A 21,873-nucleotide genomic window follows, 5' to 3' on the forward strand; every position below is an offset into this window, starting at 1 on the left:
AGTCTTCCCTGATCCCACAGCATGTGCTCTTTCCTTCCAACTATCCTACCCAATTTTACTCGGCAACTCTTTGAGACGGTGCCTGTATCTTCTTACTCTTACTTGTAGAACCTCCACAGAGTTTCAATGAACAAATGGAAAAACCATGGCGAAGCTAATTGTCTTCATATGAGAAACCTAGGAAGCCCTTCATATGAGGAGCTATGGAGATGGCTCAGTGAGTAAGAGCACAGGCTGTACATGCATGAGGACCCGAGTTCAAATCCCCAGGAAGAAGCTAGGTGTGGCTGCAATCCCAGCCTTGTGTGGAATGGAGACAAGAAGATTGCTGGGGCGTACTTGTCACCAGCCAAGCTCCAGGCTGAGCAAGAGACCCTGTCTCAAGAAAATAATGGTGGAGTAATGGAACAGGATACTTGACATCTTCCTCTGGCATCTGCATATGAATAGGCATACACACCCAAAGAGTTCAGACATGTATAGCCCTTTATCCTTACACAGAATAAAGATAGGAAGACCCCCTTGGGTTGTCACATGGACTTTCAGTATTGGAGAGCAGTGATTGTGTTTTCCATAGATGGTCACAATGCACCTATCACTCTTCTATGGTCGCTGCAACCTGCAACTGCAGAGCTAGGGACTGGGTGGGAGGAAGGGGGCTGGTAGCATCTTCTTGAGATGGTGGCCTTTCCTCCTAGGATCTTTCTTGGTCACCTGGGGATTTGGGGACAGGGTCACCATCAATTTGGCAATGGTTCTCTAGCTGTGGCTTGTGACCCCCTTGGGAGAGATCAAACAACCCTTTCACAGGGGTCACATAGCAGATATCCTGTATGTCAGATATGTACATATGACTCATGATAGTAGCAAAATTACAGTTATGAAGTACAGTAATGTTATGATTAGGGGTCACCACAACGTGAGGAACTATACTAAAGGGTCCCAGCATTAGGAGGGTTGAGAGCCATTTTTCTTTGGGCTCATCTGATGTAAGGGCTTCTATTTTATGGATCCAAGTGTTCACTTATATCCTCTTAGGGTACTTAGGAAAAGTTGTTGCCTGGAACGTACACTGTCACGATTCATGCCATGCTGTGGTTCCTTGCCTGCAAAGGTATATGGGCATCATTGATGAAATGACAGAAAGCCCCAGTAAGAGCCGTCCTCAGACCCGCCATACGAGAAGCACCAGGCACCAGCCTGGGCACCATTTTCTCTTGGAGTTCCTAGGTGTAGGACCTCTCTATACTACAGAGAAGCAGGATAAAATACTGGGTGTGTGCTCCAGATAGGCTGGCTTAACCTCATGTAAAAGGAGGGAAAAGAATTCTTCCATTCTTCTCTCATGTTTTTATCCATTATACAAATAAATAAAATATTTATAGCCTTTAACCCAGAGCCTCTGTCTGTCTCCCATGCTCAATAAATATTTGCTAAGTGAATGGAAAAGCAAGTGGTTTTGAAAAGAACCTACTGTGGTGTTATTGTAGGTTATGTTTTTAACTAATAGTTCTTCCTATGCCAACATCCCAGAATAAGGGAGAAATCCTACCTCTGGTTCTGTTTGCACTTACAGTTACATGGTTACACAACGTAATTTGGAAGTCAGGGATTCCGTGGACCCTGTATTAGCACTCAGATATTATCCTGTTGGTTCTAGTGGATACACATGTGCAGATCCACGTCACCTCCCTTTCTTTCAAGTTGCCTATACTATTGTGCATGTGCATGCGTGTGTGTGCATGTGTGTGTGTGTGTGTCTTTCTCTGTAGGTATATATGTGTGTGTGTGTGTGTGTGTGTGTGTGTGTGCCTATGCCTATGGAGGCCATGGAACAACTTCAGTTGTTCTTCAGGTCTCATTTGCATCTGTCTGTCGGTCCTTACTTTCACCACTCTTCCTCCTTCTCCCTCCTCCCTCCCCCCTCCTCCTCCTCTTCCTCCTCCTCCTCCTCCCCTTCATTTGAGGCTGGTCTTTCACTGGCCTGGAACCTGCTGCTTTAGCTAGGCCTGCCATCCTGAGAGTCCCAGGGATCCATTCCACTTCCCAAGCACTGGGGTTCTGAGCATTCGCCGCCGCATTTTGGCCTTTTTTTTTTAAAAAAATGGATTCTAGTGATTTTACTCAGGTTCTCCCACTCGTGCAGGAAGCACTTGACTGACTGAGCCATCTCGCCAGCCCTCACCCCCTTATACGGGTTCCTAATCGTACATATTCTGACTCCTCAAGAAGACCAAATGTCTTTGAGGACCAAGAGACAGACCTTCTAGGTTTTGCAGCTCTCTTTGCCCAGCCAAGACCACTGTGCATCCTCAGGCAGGGGCACTGAGCTTGAGTGCGCCGGTTTCCGACTGGATGACTGTTTTCTCTGATAACTACAAAGCACTGAGCTTCAGCCTCTTAGACACTTCCTCAAGGGCACCAGGACAAGTGGGGAGGAAATGCTCACTTTTGACAAGGGATGGGGACCAGGAAGGTCAAGCTGACCTACATATTCAGACAATCATACGCACCAGCGCCGTGCCATGGTGGGCAGGGCTTACTGGGCATTGCAGAGGATCTGTACAGATTTTGTATTTTCATGGAAAGATCATCTGTTAGTTACCACCAAGTTCAAAACCAAGCTTGAGTGTTCTGCCCATTTGCTGCTTGTACTGGCTGGTTTTGTGTCAGCTTGATACAAGCTGGAGTTATCACAGAGAAAGGAGCCTCCCTTAAGGAAATGCCTCCATGAGATCCAGCTGTAAGGCATTTTCTCAATTAATGATCAAAAGGGGAGGGCACCTTGTGAGTGGTGCTATCCCTGGACTGGTAGTCCTGGGTTCTATAAGAAAGCAAGCTGAGCAAGCCAGGGGAAGCAAGCCAGTTAGTAACATCCTTCCATGGCTTCTGCATCAGCTCCTGCTTCCTGACCTCCTTGAGTTCCAGCCCAGACTTCCTTTGGTGACCAACAGCAATGTGGAAATGTAAGCTGAATAAACTCTTGCCTCCCCAACTTGCTTCTTGGTCATGATATTTGTGCAGGAATAGAAACCCCGACTAAGACACTGCTGCTCAATGATTTGAACACAGGGGCTAGCATCTCCAGTGTGCTGGAGATGAGCCATGCACCTGTCCTTCTCTTCCAGTTTATCAGGAAGCCCTAGATGTGCATTTTTATTTGCCTTTGTGTCTCAGTGCCCTGGAGAATGTCCAGTGATTGACGGATGAATGGCTTTGTGTGTGTGTGTGTGTGTGTGTGTGTGTGTGTGTGTGTGTGTGTTAGGGAAGGGACTTGTCTCTTAGAGTCTGCTCATCTTGCCCGAAGGACATAGCTCCTCCTGGTGCACTGCTGAAGCTGCAGTCAGTAGTTGATAAAAAATTTAAAATCACACAGCTGACATCGTCCTAAGTGTGCGGCGCAGAGCTTAGCTCAAGTAAAACACATGAATAAAAGAAAGAAACCCAAACAGCTTAATAGAGTGTTGTGATGCTTGGGGTTATGTTTTAGCTTCTAGAAACGATTTCTTTCATCTTGTGTTCTTGTCCCATGGCCTCACATTCATGTCATAGATGAGCAGTTTGGGGAACCCTGCACTTGGAAGTTACTTCTTGCAATGGAGCTAATCTCACGTGCACGCTCCTTGCAGGAGGCCTGGGGATTGGGTTTACCCTGCCTATCTGTGTCTTTTTATTCTTTGCTTTTGTTGGTTTCTCTTGCAGCTAAATGTGGTCAACAGTGTCAGCAGCTCTGAGGACATCAAGCCCTTACCTGGTCTGCCTGGGATTGGAAATATGAACTACCCATCCACCAGCCCTGGGTCTCTGGTGAAACACATCTGTGCCATCTGTGGGGACAGATCCTCAGGTATGGGCCCCATGAGATAGAATCACGGAGGAGGGTTTCTTCCCCTGCTCCATGTGTGCACTGTACCCAGTGAAATGAAAAGACCCTTTATAGTGGTCCAGTTGGAGGCTTAGCTTATAGGTTTCTATTACAGGGTTCAGAGCTTGAAGTCTTGATGATTCTAAAATGCATTTCTTTCTTTCTTCTCCTTCTTCTTTTTTTTTTATCTTGAAGGATTAGGCTCCCTGGAAATGTTCCAGACTGCTCTCTGGAGTAACACAATTGTGTCCGTGTCTGGGATTGAGAAGCTGTGATGTGAAATATTCCATGCTAGCTTTTCTTTAATTTTTAAAAAAGTTACTTCTCATAATCATAAAATGTCCCAAATAAATAATTATAAAACCAATAAAAAATTGGAAGACTCATAAAAGTACAAAGAGAAAGTAAAATAAATTTCCATAGTATCCCTATGAAAGAGAAACTCTTTAATATTTGAGCATATTTCATTTTATTCTTTCATACCCTGCTAGATTTTTTTAAGCATGCTTTTATGGGCAAAACATGTTTTCATTGGCTTATCCTCTTCCATTTTGCTAAATTTGCTTTTTTTCCTAATTGTTTTCCCTTTCTCTCCATTCTTCCTATTCCATCTTCTTACTCCATCAGCTTATTTTTAACACATTTGGGTCTCTGCTTTGAAGAATGAGAAGGACAAGTGTGTTGGTGCCTGCTTGTAATACCAGTACTTATTGGTGAGGCAGGGGGATCATGAGTTCGAGTGAGCCTCTGTTACATAGTGAGACCCTGTGTCCCAATTACTTAAAAGAGTGAGAAGACAGAGCGTGCTCTTTTTGTCTCAGACCATGAAGACTGACTGGCTGTTTCTCCAGCCTCTCACTGATGCTACTCCATCAGGCTGTGACACTGAGAGCTACAGATGCCCCAGACTTACTCAGCGTTGTGGCCAGCATTTGCTTGCTTTTACAATTCATTTTCTAATCATGCAGAAATGACTGTCGCCATGACAGAATGTCAGCCACAGCCTGACAAAGCATTTTCTTTGAGATATTTTAGTTGAAGGTGGTAGTAAAGACATGGGATGACTGCCACACTACGGTCAGACTAGGGTCCTGCTTCTCAACGTTAAATATTTCAGATCCAAAAGTATTAGGTTATCTGGGGCCAAGATGAAAGCCCATATTTATCATTGCTGGGAATTCAGAAAACTAGCATAGCCAACTAATTGGGCACAGGCAGGCTACTTCGTCAGGCTGGCTGTCTCTAGCCACCGCTTCATCTTAGGGTGGCCTCCACTGACAGACAGGTAAGCTCTGAGGTGCAGGACACTACATTTGCAGGTTCTCGGGGATCTCAAATGGATTTTTAGCACCGACATAAATAAACCAGAAGTAAAAACTGGGTCTGTGGCTACATGGAATTGTCTATTCTAAAGTCAGACCTAAATGTGTTTTGAATGATCTGCTTCAATACAGTTTCAGGGTCTGTGACTTCGGCCACATGACCATAGCATGCAGAAGAGTTCCTTAGAGCAAGCCCTGTTACTGACTCATAGGGCTTGTGTGGAGACAGGTGTGGCAGGTAGCTCTCTTGACTCAAAATTAGCCGTTCTTACCAGGGACAACTAGAGACCCTAGAGACTGTGAAACATACAACTAGTTATTCTAGATGAAGCAAAATCACTATCAGAATGTATTACCAACTCAAGATTGAGGCTAATGTTATGCTGTAAAGATTTTATAGATTTTTTCTTTCATCAACAGTCGGTAACTCCGGATTCTGTTACAAGAGATTCTGGTACAAGATGATAAGTTTTAGTGGGGGTTTCAAGACCTGGGGCTTCAATTTTGTGAAATGTCAGTTAAACAAAGGTTCTTTTCCTGCTGGATAATATATGGCAATTAAGCATCTTTCTATTTATTATGTACACTAAAATATGGACCTGAGGTAGGATATTTCTTTAACAAAATCTAAGAGTTGCTTTGATAAAATAAATGTCAATAAAATCTGAGACCAGGAATTTTCTAATGATGCTGTCTGGAGTTGGAGGCACAGAGAAAGACACACAGAAAAGTAATTTACTCTTACTTTGGATTCTGTGATCCAGCTTCTTTGGGATTCCTTATTTGTTCTTAGGGGCTATGACCAGTTCCTTAGGGGGTGGGTGGTCATGGGCTTCTTTGCGGTGTAAAAATTCTGAATAAAAATTCTGAATAAATACAGGAGCTGTCTATGGGTTGTTCTCTCCTAACCAGGGAAGCACTACGGTGTGTACAGCTGTGAAGGTTGCAAAGGTTTCTTCAAAAGGACCATCAGGAAAGATCTCATCTACACCTGTCGGGATAACAAAGATTGTCTCATCGACAAGCGCCAGCGTAACCGCTGCCAGTACTGTCGCTACCAGAAGTGCCTGGTCATGGGCATGAAGCGGGAAGGTGAGGTATCCCGCAGCTCTCCTCCACTCAAGGGGAGCAGGCTGCATGCCGTGGCTCCTCTCCACTCAAGGGAAGCAGGCTGCGCGCGAAGAGCTACGAAGCGCAAAGACGAGCCAGGCTGCACGCGACTCTATGGGAGGGAGAAGGTTGATGTGGAAGGTCAGATGTGTCTTAGGCACCACAACTTCTCAAGGCTTCCCTCCAGAGCTCAGAGGGCAAGAGGCATCTCTTCTTTCCTTATCGCTCTTTTCTGGGAGCCCAAGGACACTCACGTAGGACACCCTTCATTTTTTTCTTTCAGTAAATGGGCAGCGGGTCTCGGTGGTCTAGTGGTCTTGTTCTGTGCCGTACCTAGGGCGCATCAGACTGACCTTCAAGGTGGAGCTGGCTTCTTGCTCTAATCTTAGGTTTCTTTGGAGGGAAAACTTCAGATTTGTTATTGCCCTCTGGGATTTAGAACCCTGGCCCGCTATAAATCCTCCCATGCCGGTACATTCCTCAGTCTCTGTGGATTATTGGCATCTATAGGTCTGACAGACGGGCCTTCTCAGTCCCTGAATGTCACCGGGCTTCATCTTTTAATTTATAGTGTGAGTTAGAGGGCTATCCTTGTGTCAGAGAGTAACAAATCTGAAAGTGCTTTTTTTTTCGTTCTTGTTCTTGCTTTAAAAGATCGAAAGTCATCCTGCTAAGTAACACAAATGAATTGAAGTGGGCAGCTCATTAAGCAGAGGGCTTTGCATAGGTGCCTGGTGTGAGTGGGAAATCTTGGTGGTTGTGCAGGAAGGGTGGCCTCCCCTTGCAGGTTGGGACGGCTCACGGAGAGAGTTCGCTCCACACCTCTTGTGGTGAGATGGAGGAAGTCTGCCAGAAAGAAGCCATAAAGAACAGGTTCTTGAGCCCACGCTTAGCGGAAGTACCACCAAGAGCGACACGTGACAGGAGAAGGGTACATTCAGAGTCACCCAACCAACCGGAGCCAGTTCACAGATGACAAAAGACCCTGAGAGCCAATGGGCATCCCACGCTGCCTCCCTGCATTGCCCTTGCCTCTCTGAGGTATTCCTTGGGAAAACACCAGTGTGAGCAAGATGGCGGGCGCATGAAGCCACTCCCCCCCCCCCCCCCCCCACATCCAGATCTCACTAAAAGAAAGGAAAACACTCTTTGCTGTAGTTTCCAGGTTGTATAAGGTAGAGGTGCTCCTTTGTCCTACAAGTTCAGCCTGTGCTAGTGCTCTGGAGGCCATTGGGAAGGTCCTTAAGTGGGCTCTGGGGACAGCCAGCCTGGGTCCCCATGCGTCTTAGCTTTTGACTTCAGACAGGTTTTCTAGTTTTTCTGTGGTTCGTGGTACCCAACCCCCCAGAGAGTTGATGAAAGGATTTAAATGAGATACAATAATCTTTGTAGAGTACTGAGTATAAAATACACCTTGATTTAGAAAGTGCTCCATCAATGTTGGCTGCTGGGTAACCTGAAAATCCACAATAACTAGTTACTAAGTGGATGGATGGAACCCAAAAAGCTGAAGTCTGGAGCTATTTTAGATCAGCTAGCGTCCTGGATCTATTGTATGTTGTAACAGGTGCTGGGGATATCTGCCATGTAGAATATCCTCCAACAACAATGTGTTGCTTCTTTTATATCAGTGAGGTTTGTAGTACGAATGGGAAGAGAGAATAGCCAGTTCTTAACTCAGTTAATAGCAAAATGGGGATTGGAACCTGACGGCCCGAAGCTAAGGCTTCCCTTTGAAGCTCCAAGGTTATTTTCTCTGAGTGTTACAAGTCCATTAGAGTTGACTGAGGATCACGGGAAGACCTTGACTCAGTTTGCTTCTTCTGCTTTGTTATTGTTTTTGTTTTAAGTCAGGACGAATAGAGAATATTGATTTCTTAAAGAAAGGTGAAGGAACATTGAACCTCAGGCAGAAAAATCCAACTGAAAGAAAAATAGCGCTATAGTTCTTACGGGTTGTCACTGAATAGAGACTGGTGGAGTGAACTGAAAAAGAATGAGAAAGGAAGAGAAACACACACACACACACACACACGGGGCGGGGGAGAGAAAGACAGACTGGGGAGAGACACAAGCCCACAGAGCAGGAAGACAACACAGGGAAAGAGGGAAGAAATATTCTATTGAAGTTTTAAAAGTTGTTGTGCAAATTCCCACAAATCCATCTCAGTCAGTTACTGACCTTTCAGCAAGGAAGCCAGGGCTGCTGATAGATTCTCAGGCATCTATAGGCATGCGGCAGTTACATTCGGAAAACGATCTCTTTGGATCTGAAGTGTGTTGTTCTCTCTTCTCACCTTTTCTCCCCTGTTCTGTTTCTTCATCCTACCCTCTCATTTTCTTACCTCCATCCCCTTTCCCTTTCTCCTCCATCTCTATATTCTTTCTGTCTCTCCGGGCCACATAATACCATCTCTACATGGTTCAGAGTATTGGGGGTAGTTTTGAGGCCTCTCCTGTGCTTGGCCTTGAGAAATCAGTCTCATCATTCACCCAGCTCCAGCCCTTCAGACAGCCTCTGTGGCTGGTAATGCCGTCAGAGGAGAAGGGCTCCTCAGCCTGTGGGCTGGGAGCAGGGAAGGAGAGTCCTGGAGGAAAGGCTACTTGTGAAGGGGCTTTACCAAGTTAGAGTGGGATTTGCTCCTTGCGGGAGGCAAACTATCTTCCAGTATTGAATTCTTCTCATTGATGCCGGGACTAAATTAGAAATAATAGCCTCCGAGATGGATAGATAGGAACTCAATCAAAACTCTTCTCACGAGGGCAGTGTTAGGGTATGAGCTCTGTGTCGCTTCTTGATGCGTAGGCCCAAGAGTTCTGAGACATAGAGCCAACTTTGATGAAAACCCCCAAGTTTGGGAAGGCTGTAGGAACTCCAGCCTATAGCTTTGCCTGTGTGCCCTCCCCCACCCATGAAATCAGTGCACATTCTGAAATGTCTTCTAGGTGACATCCCTCCACCCCTTCACTTACTAAATCCCCACAGCTGGCTCCCGGAAGATTTTCCCTGACAAGTCGGATCAGGTGATGTTGTGTTCAAGCTGGTGCACAGGGGGCCTACCTAATGGGACGTGAATGCCAGGGCAGATGCATGGGATCTGACAAGAGGAGTTTTTACAGTAATGGGCTCACTCCTTAACCGTTGCATGCTCACAGCCTATCCGAGACATCAGTATAGGAAGGATGAAGACACAGGGGGTAGCAAGGAGATGCTAAAATAGCAAGATTAAGAGGGGCATGGCAAGGCTTTGAAAACAGTATAACTAAAAACCCATCTCTGAATCAACTAGGAAGCAGCTCCCCTGTCTTCATTCTGTCTGTCAGCATTATTGTGTTCCTGGTTCAATACCACAGTGGGTCTCATTTTATATAGGTAGGTGACTGCCCCACACTGATCCTTGCCACTCTGTAACATCTGTGTGTCTTGCCCCGTGCCAGCTGTGCAAGAAGAAAGGCAGAGGAGCCGAGAGCGAGCAGAGAGCGAGGCAGAGTGTGCCAGTAGTAGCCACGAAGACATGCCCGTGGAGAGGATTCTAGAAGCCGAACTTGCTGTGGAACCAAAGACAGAACCCTACGGTGACATGAACGTGGAGAACTCGGTATGCTGCCTTAGATTTCCTCCCAGCTTCTGTTTCTTGGGTGGGACGGAGGTGACAGAGGGGGATTTAGCGTCTGAGGGGCTCATAGCAAGTTGTTCTTTTTTCAGACAAATGACCCTGTTACCAACATATGCCATGCTGCCGATAAGCAACTTTTCACCCTCGTTGAGTGGGCCAAACGCATCCCCCACTTCTCAGACCTCACCTTGGAGGACCAGGTCATTCTACTCCGGGCAGGTAAGACATGGGATTCCTCTTGCCCTGAGACAAAGCCCTAGACGGGCTCTTTTGAGACGGTGGGACTTTAAAAGGAACAACTTGCAATTGCTGTGTTTTCCTTGAGTTCAGAATGTAGACCAGGCTGGGCTCAAATTCACAGAGATGCACCTCCCTCTGCCTCCCAAGCACTGGGATTAAAGGTGCCTGGCCTTCATTATATTTCCTTTACAGACTTGTGAATTTAAATGGTCCTCCCCCCGCAGAACTTTCATTCACAAATGAAACCCCATTCATGGAAGAAGTAGGGCTCCCCCCACCCCCCACCCCGTTGCAAATATTTCTGTAGTTTTATAATTTACATTTTAAAGGCACATAAATCACTCTATTGGGAATAATTAGAAGCAGTGTCTTACAACAATGATAAGACAAACAAACAGAGATGTTTCTACACACACACACACACACACACACAAAGACAGCTAGAAATTTATGCCTAGGCCTGTGTTAGCTGGAGTTCAAGGCTTCCTCCATTTTAAGATTCTTTGTGCTACAGTCTTATGTCTTCTATCAAGGACACTGCAGTCTGTTGACATCTGCCATGGCTCCTCTTTGACACAGTCATTAGGGAGATTTCGTGAGGACTGGCTGAGCTCTGGGAAGCCATCCACTCCACTCATCCTGTTGGATGATGAGTGATCACTGGGTGTCCACCGAAAGCTACGTACTGTGCCGTTGTTATAGGTCACACCAAGGAGGTACAACTAGGTTGTCAGCCCTGGGGTGGAGAGTATAAGCTACTGTCACTGTATCCATCATTCCGCTGACGGTGACTATTGATGGTAAACCGTTGGTCCACATTTGCTGGTTCTCAAGCTGCCCTTTTAGGCTGCAGCTAAGAAACTTCAGGGGCAGGCACGCTCAGAGCCACGGAGTCAGGAAACTCGAGCCCTATCCTTTCTTCTGTCGCTAATTACCTGTGTCACCTTGGGCTGGGCCGTAACCTTCCGGGATTTCCATTTCTGCTTTCATTACGTGGGATGATGCGCCACGCATCTCACGGCTCTCCAGGAGCGCGGAGTGCGGCTCTCCCCACAGGGTCTCCTTTCTGTGCTCACAGGGTGGAATGAACTGCTCATTGCCTCCTTCTCCCACCGCTCGGTTTCCGTCCAGGATGGCATCCTGCTGGCCACGGGCCTCCACGTGCACAGGAGCAGCGCTCACAGCGCGGGAGTCGGCTCCATCTTTGACAGGTTGTGCTGATTCCCTTCTGTTGCCAGGATTTACACGCAGTGTGCATATGCACACACGTGTATACCCACATTTTTCTCTTTTTTTTCTTCTCCCTTCTCTCCCTCTGTGTAATTCCGAGAAGCAGTAGGCAGCCCAAACAGGTACACATGACTATATCAAAACCATTGGGATTTTTTTTTTTTGTACTTAGACAAGTGTCCCATTCTATTGTTCCAGCGAGGCTCAAGCTTGTGACAATCCTCCTGCTTCAGCCTCCCCTGTGCTGGGATTACAGGTGTGAGCCCGGTTTCCAGAGACGATTAAGCACGTGAAAATAGAAATCTGGAGATCGAGAGAGGGAGTTTGGCAAAGATGACAGTAATAAAACAAAGCCACTCAGAGGCCAGCATCATTGCCAGGCAGATGGAAGGGCCTGGTACCCTCATGCTTTCTAGTTGGGTGGACCTCTGGCATCAGCCAGTAAAGCTGGGGGGCGAGAGGGCAGTGCACCATAGGGGCCAGGGATGGAGAAAGGGTCAAGACCCATCTTCAAGAGGCTCCGTGTTCTGGGCTAACAGTGTTTTGGCCTCTTTCTCTCTGGACCCCAGATCCCTATGCTACAGCAGGGGCAAGCTCGGTCAGGAAATAATACCACGACAGAGATTCACTCTTTCTTTTCTTTTTCTGTTTTAAAGAGTTATTTTTATTTTACGTATATGAGTACACTGTAGTTGTGCAGATGGTTGTGAGCCTTCATGTGGTTGTTGGGAATTGAATTTAGGACCTCTGCTCAGTCTGGTCAACCTCGCTCGCTCGCTCGCTCACTTGCTCGCTTGCTTACTTTGGTCGACCCTGCTCACTCAGTCCCTGTTCACTCCGGCCCAAAGATTTATTTACTATTATACATAAGCACACTGTCACTGTCTTCAGACACACAGAAGAGGGCGTCAGATCTCATTACGGGTGGTTGTGAGCCACCATGTGGTTGCTGGGATTTGAACTCAAGACCTTCGGAAGAGCAGTCAGTGCTCTTACCCGCTGAGCCATCTGGCCAGCCCCTCACTCTCTTAAATATACTAAAGTATATTTGAAAAATCAAAATCAAAATATAATATAAAGTATGTATATGTATTATAAGGCATTTAAAAAATGAAGTAAATGGTAACAATATAAAGCATACATATAATATATGATATATGAAATATGATACGTAGTCAATAAAAGTAATTAAAGTAATGAGTAGGTGAGTGACTTGGGGCTGAAGGCATGGGCAGCTGATATTGAGAAAGTCTCTCTATCAAGTTCCAGGACCCAGGGCCCCTTTCCGTCCACCATAAATAATCTTTTTTGAGGGACATACCTGCTCAGTTTAGACGCGTTGATTTCTGCCTTGCCCCTTTCTATGATGCGCTCAAGCACTGTCATGGCTCCTGGAGATGTTTGCCCTTTGACCTGGGCTGCCTTCCTGGGTTCTTATGTGTACAGTGCCCTGAGCTGCCTTTCCCTGCTCATATCCAACTCATTCAGGATGTCTTTCTGCTCCCTGCTGGGAGGCCCGCAGCTCTTCCTCCCTGGTGAGCCCCAGAGGCTATTACTCACTGGACCTAGCCCCTTAGCTGGTCGTTTCCACCCCAGTTTCTTCCTCTACACTGTAATCCTTAGGATGAGGGGCTTCATCATCTTCATCCCTGCACCCTTATACCCATGGCAGCATCTCAAACCTGAATAGGGCCATCACAAGTACGGTGGAATTTATTTTATTGGTCCCTAACTTAACCCTTGTCTCCCTCCCTACCTTTGCTTCCTGTGAAGAGTCCTTACAGAGTTGGTGTCCAAGATGAAAGACATGCAGATGGATAAGTCAGAGCTGGGGTGCCTACGGGCCATCGTGCTGTTTAACCCAGGTAATGTCTGTTTAACTCCAGCCACTGTGTGGGGCTCAGCCCTCTCTCAAGGTTGACCTCTGGGACTCTGATTTGCTCCGTCCCATCCCCCACTTCTAAGCTCAGCAGAGACAGAACAGTCTGAGTCCAGAAGCCATCAGTCTATAGAGTCTTCTCTTCATTGCCTCTCCTCTCCAGAGCCATTGGTATTTCAGCTGGGTGTGGAGTTTCATTGGGTGGGAGCAGCTGGGGTAGATGAGATCTTCTAGTGAGCTGGATGTAGGGTATGGAAGAATGACAAGTGTCATATATGTCTCAGGAGTGGTTCATTTTCCATTCACTTGGCATGGGCAAAACTCCAGGGGCAGCATGTTCTAAGGGTGAGTGGGTTATAACCAGGATGTTTTCCTCGGACAATGAACTTGGGGGAATGGACAGTAGACATTCAAGAGAAGCCAGGACCAAAGGATACATAGGTAAGAGCTGGCCTCCTCTGCCTGAATTGGGAGGCAGCTGTGAACCTAATGGGAGCAAAAAACGGCAAAAAGAGCTGGGTACTGAGAATCTCACAGGCTGGTGGGAGAAAGAAGGGCTTTTAAAGGAGCCTAGCATGTGGTCAGTGGGAAGGGAGTGGCATCTTGGAAGTCCAGGGGCAAAATCACTTTAAGAGGAGGAAGTGACCAGCTTCGTCAAATGCTGCTGGGTGGATATGTCCAGTCTTCAGTAGTTTGACATGACAGACGTGAACCCTTTAGGTCCAAGATGGGTGTAGCTCTGATGCAGGCCATGTGTAGGGTTTGCTTTCGTGCCCCATCTCAACACTTAGGCACACTCGGTGAGTCAAAAGCATCTGGTGAGGGCGTGAATATTGCTTTTCGAGACAGGCCTGGATAACCTCTTCTTAAGTCAGCAGAGGGTCTGTTTCACTGTTGACAATTTAAAATCCTTCAGATGGAGAGTTTGTTAGGGAAATGACGCACAGGAAGGATAGCCACCCGATGCAGGGGATCTGTTTACTTCCCAGGTGTGCCTGAGAGTGAGTTCCAAGTGTCTCTCACAGCCCCAAGGGGGGGGGGGTGGCCAGTTTGATGCTGTCTGGAGGAGGCTGTCCTGCTGAGGCATTAACCAGAAATCCAATCCATTGCTCTCTGCAGATGCCAAGGGTTTATCCAACCCCTCTGAGGTAGAGACTCTTCGAGAGAAGGTTTATGCCACTCTGGAGGCCTATACCAAGCAGAAGTATCCGGAACAGCCAGGCAGGTGAGAGAGATGTGGAACGCAATGTTAACAGCATCACACCTCCCAGCGCCTCCCTCCGCCCCCTATTGACTGTGCATCTCCTTACTGGGCTGACATCAGCACCACAAGATTAAAGCCTCAGCGAGGTCAAGGTCGTGTCTGTCTAGTCAACATTCATCCCACTGCTAGCATTAGTGCTTAAAGCAGTGGCTGCAGATAGAGTAGCATCTAGCCCAATCTGCCTGTGGGTTTGCTTTTTTTGTGCTGTTTGGTTACCAGCAGTCAACCGTAGTTTGAAAACGCCAACATTAAATGGGCAGTTCCACAAGTGAATCAGTGACCTTTCAGCAGCTTTTATTACCATGTGTTAATATGATAATTGTGTCTTGTTTTCATTGTTTACCTCTTATTGAGTGTTTAACTTATAAATTTACTTTTTCATTGCTCTATATGTGTATATGCACACGTACATACGTTTTCTGCACCTATGTACAGGTTTGGTCGTATCTTCAGTTTCGGGGAAGTACACAAGGACCCGGGACAGATTTTCTTGCAAATGGGGCGGGCGGGAGACCAGGATACATATCCTTAAATGCTGGGTGAACAGGGAAATGCATGGGTCGGTACGGGAGCGTGATCTCAAATCCAGCCAGTTTCAGAGATCCAGAAAGGACAAGTCTCTTAAGGGAGATCACAAAGCTGGTGGCCGGTGGAGAGAAGATGTGAACCCACGTCTCTGTGAAGCGACAGCAAGTCCCTCACAGTCCCTGCCCCATGGTGACTCTCATGGAGCACAAAGGACAGGCTCTGAGAGCTGAGAGATGCTGGTCCTCAGGCATCCATCTGGGTGGCCTTGTTGTACTATTTATAGTATTGCTGTTTGGTTAAAACAAACCTTTTAAAATTTCCCGCAAAGCATGGTGAGCAAGGATTTGCCCTTTCTACAAACTGACTAAAATGAGAAACTGTGATTCTCACCTCCCATATCCGTTGATCCAGGATGGTACACTGACATCTACCAAATGTTCCGCAGAGACTAAACTGTATTTTGTCAGAGGTTGTGAAGAAACCAAGTGGGTGGGTCGATTAATAATCAGATTACTGTATTATTAGAAGTGAAGTAGTGATAACAGACCCAGTTAACTAATAATTAAGCCAGTAACTTAATCCAGTGAAAGTTTCCTTTCTCAGTCTTCAGTCTTGGTGGGCACTCAGCACACAGAAAGCCATCTTCTCTACCAGCACTCAAAGACCCAGGCTCCTTCCTCCCTGTGACTCCATTATGCCCCCAGAGCCACCTAGGTGAGCTCAAAGGAGGTTCGGCAGGTGCATGAGGGGAATCCCTTGGCTTACTTAGGCAGGTAGCTAACTTGGCATAGGTCTGTCTTGCATGCTGGCACTGCCCAGCCAGGGCATTTTCAGTGGAGGAGTGCTGCCACCTTGTGGATATAACATAGCAGTACACCCTATAGGGCCCAAATTCTTTGCGAAAGTTCGAGTCTTATTTGGGTATATGCTGGTATAGAAGCATTTGTGTGTCTGGGTGTGCATATGTGTGCATTTAGAGGCCAGAAGTCAATCTCAGATGTCATTTCTTAAGTGTATGTGTGCGTCTTATCTCTGTGTGCATTATGTGTGTGAGAAAGGGACGTCACTGGCCTGGAACTCACAGACTGTAGGGCCAGCTGCCCAGTTAGCCCCAGACACACTTCTGTCTCTTCCACGGGTCTTTAAGACTATATGGCGGATAGTTTCCTGACAGAGGTATTTCTTCAGCCCTGGTGCTGTATTTTCAAACATCGAGTACCATGGATATAGAAGTATGCACATTTGACATTCCAGTTCAAAATTTTCTTGAAATGAAAAAAAATTGAAGTCACATAGGCAAATCAAAGCATGTTTCAAATCAAGGGACCTGATGGGCTGTACAGATGACACACATCCTCTTCCCGTGCCTATCTCTCACAGTGAACACCCTATTATAGAAAGTACAGACAAATGTTAAAGTGTGTGTACATGTGAGAATAAGGATGTTCACACACACACACACACACACGATTGTGTTTGTATGGCAGCCTGAGTGTAAATGTGCATATGTAAAAATGTGTGTATGCACACGTATGTATGTAAGTATGTGTGTGTGAGGGTAGATGCACAAGCCCACGTTGGGGAGGGGCTATCTTTCTTGTTGCTGCTGTAAAATACTCTGACCAAAGCAACTTAGGGGAGAAAGGATTTATCTTGGCTTCTAGTTCCTGAGAGATACTATCTATCATGGCAGAGAAGCCTGGTGGCAGGAGCAGGAGGCAGGTGGTGACATCATACCATACTCAGGAAGCAGAGATCAAGTGAAAGGGGGCCGGGCTTTAAAACCCCAAGTCCCGCCCTTAGCGACTCATTTCACCTAGTGAGGCCCCAGCTCCCAAAGTATCCGCAACCTTTCCAAACAGCGCCACCAGCTGGGGACCAGCGTAAATACAGGAGCATACAGAGCCTCCTTGCTCGGATAGGGGATACTCCACGCTCAAAAAGGAGGTGAGAGTGAAGGAGAGACTATGCGCATGTGTGAGAGCAATGGGAGCCGCACACGTGTGGGCCTCGGGTGTGTGAGCATATGTGGTCAGTGTGTGTGAGTGCGTGTGTGTGTGTTTTCTCCCTAAACAGACAAGCTTCTCAGAAGCCGACTGCCAGTCTCCCTCCCTCCCTCATCCCAACCTGATGAGAAGCTCAGAGGCGGAAGTTGGTCATAGAAGTTCTGATTGAAATCAAGAACTACTTGGTTTGGAAGCAGACTGAGGTCACGGAGTCTAAAGAGGCCAGTTAGACTGAGGAAAATCAGCGTCTCTGGTCGTGCCTGGTACACAGCAGGTCCCCACTTTTATTCATCTAGTGCCGATAGCTGTCCGGAGAAGAGCACACCTCATGTGTCATGCCCTGTTCCAAGGCCCCCACTACCAATCTTGGCAGACCCCGAGGAACGCAGGGAAATGTTTGGCTGGCAGGCAGTGTCAGTTCCGTGATTGATGGGTGTGTGTGTGTGTGGCTGAGGACAATTCTGGAACATGTCATAAAATCCAAGGCTGCTAACATGCTGTGGGAGCCCGGTTCTTTTAACACAAACCAGCCCTCTAGCTGGTTTCTGAAGTTCCTAGAAGTTCTCTGGGTTGCAATCCTCCGGCTCCCTCATCTCTGTTTCCGGGTTTTTCTGTCTGTCACAGCTTGGTAGAGACCCTTCAGGCAGTCTCCACTGGGTGACAGTAGGTGTGTTTCTTCTTGTCATTCCCTGCTCACAGTGCCCCTTGGCTTCCCTCCAGGTTTGCCAAGCTTCTTCTTCGTCTCCCTGCTCTGCGCTCCATCGGCTTGAAATGCCTGGAACACCTCTTCTTCTTCAAGCTCATTGGAGACACTCCCATTGACAGCTTCCTCATGGAGATGTTGGAGACCCCACTGCAGATCACCTGAACCTCCTCAGCTGCAGCTTCCCCACCCAGGGTGACCCTGGGCAGGTGTGTGTGTGTGGCCCTACCCTGCACACTCTCCCCCATCTCCCACTCTGGCCTCCCTTCCTGTCCCCAAAATGTGATGCTTGTAATAAAGACAACCTTTCTACACATGAGACTTTTCTAGGTGGAGTTTTGTACGGCTGTTAAAGGTGGCCCTTCTTTGCTATTTAAGGGGCTGAGGTCTTTCCGGCAGTTCTTGGGAAGAGTGGCCAAGCCTCTGTACATATAATTGGTTTAAATTATTTTTTCACTTGCCATGGAAAGCAAACAAATGGAAAAGAAAATAATAAATATGATATTGGCACTGCTTGGAGTGTGTGGTATGTTATTGTGTAGTTGGGAAATTCTCTGGGATTCAGGTATAGGCTAGCACTGGGCTCTGTGGTCCAGGGCTGGGGCCAGAGGCTGGGCTGGGCTGGAGACATCTCGAGCATCGTTTACAGTCAACTACTCTGGTTCTTCTCCTTCTTGTTTCGGTTCTTCTCAAGCCTGCATTCACAGAGATGGAAAAGGAAATGTCAGAGAACAGGGACTATCTGGGGGAAAATGCTAGGCTTTTATTCCTATCCCTATTGGGGGTGGAGCAGGCCTATCCCAAGCCAAATTCGAGAATATAGAGACTGTCTAAATGGATGCCTGCCTATAGAAGAGGAGGCTGGGGTCTGACCTTCCTGGCTAGCTACTCACTAAACATCAGGAACACAGAACCTTCCTCCCCCCCCCCCCCCCCATGCACACAGCAGACAGCAATAAATGCTTAGAAGAGGTTGGACTAGTATAAACACAGAGACAAGTATCATTCTTCAGGCCTCTAAAAACAGGGCTCCATCTTGGAGGGGTAAGACTGTAATAGAGTCAGCCCTCTGGGCAGTGTGGGCCAGAGTGAGGTGGACTCCAGGTGGAGCCAGGAGAGTCAGGGGCTGCTCCTCCCTCTGCCTGTGCTGGCTGCTCCTCCCTCTGCCTGTGCTGGCTGGGCCAGGGGCAACGGTGGCAGGAACATAAGGAGGGGGACAGAGATCCTCCTAGGGGGCAGGAAGGGGGAACAAGGCTGACCCTCCTTTAGAGGAAAACGGGTGGGGAGCGGTGGGGCCCATAGCACTTGGTCCATGCGGTCACTGGCCTTATAAACTAAACCTTCACCCTGTCAATGATGGGGAGATGGAAAGTCCCCTCCTCAGGCCATCTTACTTTACAGGTGGGCCATTCATTTCTGCAAAAGATGGTTAGTTTGAGAACACAAACAACCAGACCCGAGTCTTCTGTGACTTGGCAAAAGTCCTTAAAATGGTTCAGGACCAAGCCCAGTGGGGTGCTTTGTGCCTGTCCCACCCTAGGAGTCAAAGAAAAATTTGTAGGAGAGGACAAAAAGCACAAACGGAATACACACAGACAAACACAGAAGGACATTCCTGGGAGAAAAAAAGGCAAAACTAAAGGCTGTCTCATCTGTCTTCCTCCCTGTGCATGGGAGGCCCATAGACCCACAGACAGCTCAGAATCCAGATGAGAACTAGCAAGTTCTCCTGCTTCCGGTAGGGGCTCGGGAGTATCCTCTGTGGCCCCTGGCCGGTTGACTGCTTTGTCCCCCTCGGCCTCCAGATTAAACCGGAAACAGAATTAAATCCAAAACAGAAACACAGATGTGGACAAGACAAAAGACAACTGGGTAACTGCACTTATCGATGGGGGCGGCGCGGGGGGGGGGGAAACCCCCTTTTTGGGGGGGGGGGGGGGGGGGGGGGAACTCCCACTATTTGGGTGGGGGGGGGAGGGGAGTGTCTCCAGCAAATCCTGGACAACCCCCCAAATGTAAGGGTCCATGATTTTCGGAAGAATGACACCCCAGACTCAAATAGTATGTAAACACAAAAAGTGTTTTATTCTACAAAAGTCCAGCATGCTTTATAATGATAGACAATCAAGTGAGCTCCCAGACCTGATTTAAATAAAGCACATTAGGGGAATCCCAGGGTAGGTGGGCTTTGTTTTACTCTATGTCTAAGGGCATTCCATTACCCAGAGTGGGGGGGTGGCTGGAAACTGCTGACCCTTTGTCCTTGCTTCAGGCCAGGTGGTGGGGGCAGTTTCTGATGGCAGGGCAGTTTCTGACTAGCAGTTGCCTGAAGCCTAGGTTTTAAGGCCTAATCTTCTGAACTGCCAATTTGAAGCCTGTCATGGAGTCAGCCTGTCTCATCAGAATCCCCTGGGAAGAGAGTCTCAGTAGGGCTTGTCTAGCTCAGGTTGGCCTGTGGGCTTGTCTATGGAGGAGAATGTCTTTATTATGCTAATTGTGTGGAAAGAGCTAGTCCACTGTGGGCAGCACCATTCCCTGGGTCCTGAGCTGAATAATACACATGCATACATTTATTCTCTCTGCTCTTGACTGCCATGTGACTGGCTGCTTCAGGTTCCTATCTTGACTTTGCCACAATGATGGGCTACAACCTAAATTGTAGCCAAGCAAACCCTTCTCCTTAGAGTTGGTTTACCGAGAGCATTTTATCTCAACTGCAGGAAAGAAACGTAGCTCACTTTCTCCAACACTCAGTTCTCCAGTGGGCAGAGGAAAGGAAGACTCAAACAATGGTGATGAAAGTTGTGAGATCAAAAGAATGGACCACAGGCTCGGGATGAGACTGGATATTCCAATGACAGAAATGAACTGTTTTGTGCATCTACCTAGGTACTGTCAACAGGCAGGGAGAAGGGACCCAGTAGAGCTGGTTAGAAAGCTGATGTTGGGAGAACGCTAAAGCCTTTGCTGCTTCATAGCCATATGTAAGAGGCACAGCTTACAGAAAGCATTTGCCAAACCAGAACTGTTAAACACGGCAGACCTTTTTCTTCAAGGGAAGAAAATGGCTGACACCCGTTCACCTGGAAGGCTGGTGTGGATGTTGCCTTAACAACCTGGAAATCCTGGTCTGTGGATCTAGCATTTACCTGGAAGCCCCAGCATCCTGAGCATCCTGAGCATCGTTTAGGCTCTAATCCTGAGCTTTGTCTCTCAGTGAATAGAACCTTCCTCAGGACACAGGTCCCAAACTTTGCATCTTCTACCGATGGAACCCATCCTTATGCTGATTTACAAATCCTTCTCCCCTGGCCCTTACTCCGAGCACTCTTTCTCTGTGATTAAGAACCCATTCTTTTTTGTTGTTTTGTTTTGTGTTTGGTTTGTTTATCGAGACAGGGTTTCTCTGTGTAGCCCTGGCTGTCCTGGAACTCACTTGTAGACCAGGCTGGCCTTGAACTCAGAACTCCGCCTGCCTCTGCCTCCCGAGTGCTGGGATTAAAGGCGTGTGCCACCGCAGCTGCCCTGGCCTGGCGATTAAGAACCCGTTCTTATGGTAAAGGTCACAGGTGCTTCATAGGTGCAAGGGAATTTCTTGGTAGCCACATCTAAAGCTTTGCTGTGATCATTGTCATCTGAAAATATTGTACTGTGTTTAAATGTGTAAGGAAAATCAACCTCTTGGTGGGACTCTGGAGGTTTTTTGAGCCAGCCCGTGCTAAAGTGGCACTGACCTGAGGGATAGCATTTGCAGGGACCCCTCCCCCCGCCCCTGCCCCGCAACAGTCAACATGCCTTGAATGCCTGCCTCACATTACAAGTCGCTCTAGGAAAAGCCAAGGCCCCAGGCAGCTAGCCCCCTGACTTAGCCTTCTTAGGTTCTTAGGGTCTCCACGCCTTCAACCTCAATAACACCGTTCCCACTCTCCACTTGAGGGAGCCCGTACAGCCTTTCTGAGGTCTTCTGTCCAAAACATCAGCTAAATGATAAGGACAAAGGCAGTCCCAGCTAGGTCCATAGCTGGGTCCTAAAAAAAAAAAAAAAAAAAAAAAAAAAAAAAAAAGCCTTAGTTGTCTCCTCCTCCCCTCCCCCATTCTCCCTCCTCCTC

The 21,873-nt window shown here is 47.5% G+C and overlaps 1 protein-coding gene across 2 annotated transcripts in view; it reads left to right on the plus strand.

Moving 5' to 3' along the window:
• Rxrg (retinoid X receptor gamma) overlaps positions 1-18,279 on the plus strand; it is a 41,326-nt gene extending 23,047 nt beyond the window's left edge. The window contains exons 3-10 of one of the 2 annotated variants that reach the window (XM_021157140.2): positions 3,703-3,847; positions 6,100-6,279; positions 9,736-9,896; positions 10,004-10,133; positions 11,233-11,365; positions 13,158-13,249; positions 14,383-14,488; positions 17,782-18,272. In XM_021157140.2, coding sequence (XP_021012799.1) covers positions 3,703-3,847; positions 6,100-6,279; positions 9,736-9,896; positions 10,004-10,133; positions 11,233-11,365; positions 13,158-13,249; positions 14,383-14,488; positions 17,782-17,929 — 1,095 coding nt within the window. In that variant the 3' untranslated portion in view covers positions 17,930-18,272. Of the gene's footprint in view, positions 1-3,702; positions 3,848-6,099; positions 6,280-9,735; positions 9,897-10,003; positions 10,134-11,232; positions 11,366-13,157; positions 13,250-14,382; positions 14,489-17,781 lie in introns of both variants that reach the window. The other variant, XM_021157147.2, reaches the window with a different exon arrangement.
• Positions 18,280-21,873: the final 3,594 nt, after the last annotated feature.

Source organism: Mus caroli, chromosome 1 (genome assembly GCF_900094665.2).
Source record: "Mus caroli chromosome 1, CAROLI_EIJ_v1.1, whole genome shotgun sequence".
Lineage (NCBI taxonomy): Eukaryota > Metazoa > Chordata > Mammalia > Rodentia > Muridae > Mus > Mus caroli.